The sequence below is a fragment of the Octodon degus genome, unplaced genomic scaffold (assembly GCF_000260255.1).
Source record: "Octodon degus isolate 3935 unplaced genomic scaffold, OctDeg1.0 scaffold00136, whole genome shotgun sequence".
In the NCBI taxonomy this organism is placed as follows: Eukaryota; Metazoa; Chordata; class Mammalia; order Rodentia; family Octodontidae; genus Octodon; species Octodon degus.
In genome coordinates, this window is record NW_004524712.1 from 1,182,496 (window position 1) to 1,188,922 (window position 6,427).

The 6,427-nt window shown below is 38.5% G+C and overlaps 1 protein-coding gene across 5 annotated transcripts in view; it reads left to right on the forward strand.

The window, feature by feature from the left end:
• Ccdc15 (coiled-coil domain containing 15) overlaps positions 1–5,646 on the forward strand; it is a 74,138-nt gene extending 68,492 nt beyond the window's left edge. For all 5 annotated transcript variants that reach the window (XM_023701545.1, XM_023701546.1, XM_023701547.1 and 2 more), the window contains 3 exons: positions 3,251–3,415; positions 3,715–3,863; positions 5,006–5,646. In XM_023701545.1, the coding sequence (XP_023557313.1) occupies positions 3,251–3,415; positions 3,715–3,863; positions 5,006–5,127 (436 nt within the window). In that variant the 3' untranslated portion in view covers positions 5,128–5,646. The remainder of the gene's footprint in view (positions 1–3,250; positions 3,416–3,714; positions 3,864–5,005) is intronic.
• Positions 5,647–6,427: the final 781 nt, after the last annotated feature.

A 6,427-nucleotide genomic window follows, 5' to 3' on the forward strand; every position in this document is an offset into this window, starting at 1 on the left:
CCCTTGCACTTGCCAGGGAAGCGCTTATTCCACTGAGGCATCTCCCCAGCCCCTCTACTTTCAAATTATATCATTATTTCATGTATAGTATAAGACTCTATAATAATGTATTTTCATTTTTCCATTGTCCTTCATAGTGGTGTCATGTAATTTACAAAAAATACATAATATGTTATTATTTTGGTTTAAGCAGTTAATTATTACTTAAAGATATTCAACTGAGAAAAAAATATATAAAACTATAGTATTATTTTCCTCTGCTGGAAGGATAGCTTTTTTTTTTTGTGGAACCGGGGATTGAACTCAGACCCTTGTGCTTGGCAGGGAAGCGCTTATTCCACTGAGCCATCTGCCCGGCCATGGAAGAATAGCTTTTAACATTTCTTATAATTGTGGAGCTACTGGATATGAGTGTTTTTCAGCTTTTGTATGTCTGACTTATTTAATCATTTTTTATTGTTCATTTACTTATGTGCCTTTTATTTGTTTTGTGTGTGGTGCTGAGGACTGAACCCAGGGCTTCCAGCTTGCTACGCAAGTGTTCTACTGCTGAGCCAAATCATTAGCCCCTTATGTGCTTTTTAAAAAATTGTGTCACATAAATGTACATATGAATTTTATTAAAAGCTACTAAATTCAAGATTTATTAAAGGTCATCAAGACTGGGCACGGTGGTGCACGCCTGTAATCCCAGCGCTGGGAAGACTAAAAATGAGAGGATCACTACAAATCCGAGTTGTTATTTATATATGATAACAAATAATGATAATAATAAAGATTTATTAAAGGTAAAACTTACGCATCTTAGCCATATGTAAGTGGCGATGAAGCTGCTCTCTAGAGCTTACACATGTGAAGCACAACCCTGTTGAACAGCTCTTGTTCTGACTACTGTTCCTGGTCATCAACATTCTACTTTCTGTTTCTATGAATTTTACCACCATAAGCCTTCATATTGAATGGCATCTCACATTGTCTTTTTGTGACTGGCTTTTCTTACTTAGTGTAATATTTTTATGGTTTGTGCATGTTGTTGGATTTGACAGGATTTTCTCCTTTTTTTAAGACTTGTGATAGCCCACTGTATCTGTAGACCACATTTTATTTTATCTATTCTTTTGTCAGTGCGTATTTAAGTTGCTCCTACCTCTTAGCTACCATGAATTAGTGCTTTTATAAAATAGAAGTACAGATGTCTTTTGTGAGATCTTTTTAATTCTTTAATTCTCTTGGATATGTACACAAAATTTAATTTGTGGATCATTTTGTAGCTGTGTTTTAAGTTTTAAAACCACCTCCATATGGTTTTCGAGAGTGAAACACCACTTTATAATCTCATCAGGGTTCCAGTTACTCATGTTTGATAGGCATGAGGTGTCATTTTATTGTAGGTTTGGTTTGTATTGCCTTGGTAATTAGTGATGCTGAGCATGATTTTATATGCATATTGGCCAATTTGTGTGTCATCTTTGGTGCTTTGCCTATGCCTATGTGAGTGTTCTACCCGTTTTTAAACTGATCTGTGTGTGTGTGTGTGTGTGTGTGTGTGTGTGTGTGTGACTGGTTTTATATTCCCCTGCCCCCGTGGTTCATTTAGGTAGTTTCTCTGTATGTTTTCACACTTGCTTCTGTAACATGTAATCAGCTGGTAATTATAAATAGCAGTGATGGTGACCCTTATAGATACCAAGTACCCAAACTGCAACCCAAACCCAGTTTATTTATCCCAAAGTGACAACACTGCAATTAAACCTGTATACTGAGGTTTTAGTTTAGAGAAAACAACGCAATATACATTAGTGTCTTTTGTCTTAAAAGAAAAACACAGTAACATTTGTGCCATAGGTTCACACCAGTGATATATTTCAGTGTATTTTCATCTCAGGAAGTTTATTTTTCATCTATACAAGTTTCACTTCAGTATCCCCCGCCCCCGTATTAGTGATTGAACTCAGTCTTTGAACTGAGCTACAGCCATAGCTCTTTATGTTTTAGTTTGAGCCAAGGTCCCCCTAAGTCTACTACTTGGCTTCCTGACTGGGCTCAAACTTGGAACCCTCCTGCCTCAGCCTTTCAAAGTTCTGGGATTATAGGCATGTGCCACCACTTACCTGGCAGAATATATAGTTTTAATAATTCTTTTATTGTTCTTCTTTCCTAATTCTACAGCAGCAGTGTCAGGTCTAGTCAATTCTTTTGATTGAAGAATCGCTCCATTTTGAGTTGTTTTGCTGCCTCTTTGTATGCCTAGTAATCATGGACTGGATGTCAGACATTATGAATTTTACTTTGTTGGTTACTGAATGAGTTAGCTTTCTGTTACTATCGCAGATATCTAAGATAATAACTTACAAAGAGAAAAAGTTTATTTTGCCTTGTGGCTTCAGAGGTTCTGGTCCGTGACTGCAGGGAACGGGCACTATCTCCTGTGTTGTACACATGCGAGGCAGTGTTCTCTTAGTACATTGGCCATTATTTCATGGGCTCAGGTCATTTCCGTGACCTGCGTCTATGTGCAGCAGCCAGTACTTTGCTTTATACCAGGAGGAAGCTGTCCATTCCTGGGGTTTTCACTCCCTTTTGGTATTCTGTGTAGTAACTGTAACTGCCCTTCTCTATGCACTCAGCTCTAGCTCCACAGCTCAGGGAGTCCACAGGCTGCATTGGAATTGTGCCCTGTGCCATTCCCTGGAAGCGTTCAAGGCAGTGTGTCTGGCAACTCCAGGGCTGGCTTTGTTTCACATCTGTCAGGAACCATTATTTTCTGTTGGCTGATGTCTAACGTCTTTTTTTTTTTTTTTTTTTTTGAGGAATTGGGGATTGAACTCAGGCCCTTGTGCTTGCCAGGGAAGTACTTTTTCTACTGAGCCATCTCCGTGGCCTGTCTAATGTCTTGAAAACCATTGTTCCTTGTATTTTGTTCAATTTACTTTATTACTTTTTCAGTTTCTTTGGTTCTTCAGGGAGGGAGGGCAAATCTGGTTCCTGTTACTCTATTTTTGGCCATAACCCAAGTCCTGACTCTTGAGTTAAGGTACTTAGAAAAAATTTACTCCCATTCCACTTTGAGAGGCGATTTAGATGACCACAGGGGACATTCCAATTAGCCAGCAGGAACTTTTGAAGATACTCAGGTACTAATTTCTTAGCCCACTTATTTCTGGGAATTTCTTGATGTATTTGGATGCAGAAGCTAATTTTGACTAACAACTTTATGAAATTCTTGATCATGTTATGATTTTATTCTCAGAATTAAGAAAAAGAAAGAACAACATTACATTGAAGAGCAGAGGATACTAAGACTGACTTCCCATGAAGCACCATTTTCAGAGCAGGAAATGAGTGACAGTTTAGGCCAGTTGCAACTTGAAGGTGCCAGAGAAAAGCAGCAACGGAGGGAAAAAGAGTATGCAAGGTAACGCTAAAGGTTCTGTATGAAGTTCTGGCTCTTAAGGAATCTCAATAGGAAGTTGATGTTCTCATTTCCTTGAAAAGGGTTTCTTACACTGTTCCTCACTCAAGGGTATATAACATCACTAGGTATCTTGAAATAGCATGGCATTTTTCCTAGTGCTGTTTCTCAATGTACAGAGGAGAGATCAAGGTCCAAAGATATGAAATAGCTTTTACAGTTAAAGCAGGTTGTTAAATCAGGACTCGCGTTTACTGTTTTCCTAGAATTTCACTTTGCCTCGTCATTGCTGTATTTTATAGATATGTAGAAGCCTTACGTGCCCAGGTCCAGGAGAAAATGAAGCTGTATAATATCACTTTGCCTCCACTGTGCTTTTGTGGTCCTGATTTTTGGGATGCTCACCCTGATACCTGTGCCAACAATTGTATTTTCTATAAAAACCATAGAGGTAAGTTTCTTGAAGGAATAGTTGGGGCCTAATAGCAATTTTTTTTTTTTAAAAAAAAAAGCAATATAAACACAAATATTGATAATGGGGATCTGCTATTTATTGAGTGCTTACTGTATATGAAAGAGTATCCTAACACCTTTACCAGACAACTCTGCAGTGATGAAAATAATTATAGTGACTTTTATGTCTTTTTGAGATCTACTCTGCTACCTTTTATCTTTATTTATGGTGAGGAAACACTTTCCCCTTCTTCTACTCTAAGGTCTCCCTTTAACTGGAGACACACAGTTTGCCTTGTATAGCTGTATAAGTAGAGGTCTGACCGTCTGAATCCTCTGCAGTGCATGTACTTAATGGTGGGTATCTAGTACAGACTGCTACATGTGTCTTCATATCAGGCTGCCATTTCTACCAGGAGACACTGAGGGAAACGTGGCCCTCTATCAGGAGTCCTAGTCAGATAAAATGAAGTCCTTCCCATTGTCACTAATGTTTGTGTTTCCTGCCCACTCTTAAGTACACTGACTTGTATAGTATAAAGATTATGTACGACTCTGCTACACATTAAAGATTCTGCCAGTACAGTGCTTGTATTCAGGGCCTCTGTCATCTAAGTAGTGAGTTTCTTATCAGGGCTGTGTGTTACATTTTTAAAAACACATATATGATCATTTATTCTCCTATTCTAAAATCTCTAGGAATCCCTGTGACAGTACAAAATACATGGCATATTTTCTGTCTACCTGCAGTCCACCCTCTACCTGCTATTTCTAAGCAGTGTGCTATTTTGAGTACCACACACTGCCTTTACTTTTCCTAATCTTTTCAGACCACCTTAGATGATACTACTTCTGGAAGTCTTTTCAATCCCCTCTAGAAGGTTATTCATTTATTTCTAACTTGATTCTGTGATGACACATTGTAAATGCCTCTGGTCGGCAAGTATTACACTGCAGTTTGTTTTTTGTGTCTATCCTCTCGAGCCTGTTTTCTATTTAAGTACTCAATAACCATTTATTCGATGGTTAAAGTTAATGCCTATGGGACTCTGGGTAGAGAAATAGTACTAGTGGGAAGGTGGGTAAGAGGGGCTCAAAAATTCCTCTTTATTTGTCACTGTGGACACCTTTATTTTGCAGCATATAATCGAGCACTGTATTCAGTCATCAGTTCCTCTGATGTCTCTGAGGGACATTCAACTCTTCGAAACGCCATTCATAATTTTGCTTCTGCACACAGATGGATTTTGAAAAACATGTAAGGAGATTTCAGAAATCAGCTCAATCAACTGGTACTTCAGTGTTCATTTTTAAATCAACTCTGGGAAATTATTTAGGAAAACCTGTTAAAGCATATCAGCTGTATTAGCTAGAAAAAAAAAAAAATGCTAGTCCACATAATTATCTCTGTAATTAGAATTCTGCCTTGAGACCAAGATTGAAAGTTGACTTCCAAAACTTGTTTCTTCTTTGTTGTGAATCATAGTCTGTTATTTTAAAACTGATCAGACAGGTAAGGTTTGTTATAGTTTGTTTTGCTCTGATCACATGAGCTCATGAGGAATCTGTGAGCTGATCTCACTACCATCTTTCTAACCTGGCATTCTTGAGTCCTAACACTATTGAACGTCTTTAGATAAAGCAAAAGGGAAGGTGATAAAATGGCTTTCTGAGCACCAGTGGCCACCTATATTGCCATTAGCTTTTCTAGCTATGTATAATAGTTAAAGATGAGGAGAATCTGAATTTGATACATGTTTTCTGGGGGCTGGGGAGATGGTTCAGTGGAATAAGCATTTGCCTGGCTAGTGCAGGGGCCTGAGTTCAATCCCTGATTCTGCCAGAAAAAAAAAACAAAAAAACAATGATACATATTTTCTTCTCAAAATTTTGTCTCTCCTGGATTTTTTTTTTAAATTTATTTATTGACTCCTTTCTTCATTGATAGTGGACATAAGTTTTTATTTTAGGTTTATATTTTTTTATTGCAAAAAGTCACATAACCCCTCTATCTTTTGAATATCTTCATTTTAAAATAATTATGAGTGACATTTCAAAATGTGAACATGGGCTGGCCAGATAGCTCCGCGGACTAAAGCGCCTGCTTAGGCAGAGCGCAGCGGCTGCCGTGCCGTGCTGTGTACCCACCCCCCAGCCCCCTGCACGCTGAGTTGGCAGTTGACACTATGGTGGCGCACACCCATAATCCCAGCGCTTGGGAGGCTGAAAACAGGAGAATCACTACGAGTCCGATCTACATACTGAGACCCTGGAGACCCTGTACCAAATACATACAGGAAAAAAAATGTGAACCTGAAGTCAAAGTGAATTAAATTCTCTGTTTCTCTGTATTTAAAAAAACCTGGTCAATGACATGCCTAGAATAAATGACATAAAAATTGTGAGAGTTGGTGTGAATGTGTTAGTTTTTCACACTATTTCTGATGCAAAATGTAAAAAAGTCTAACACGATGAGTCGAAGTCGTCCACTGGCACTGTTTTCTCTCTGTCGTTGCGCGGCTGAGGACGCGCTGCCTTGGTCGTGGCTCCAGAAGTGCCTGA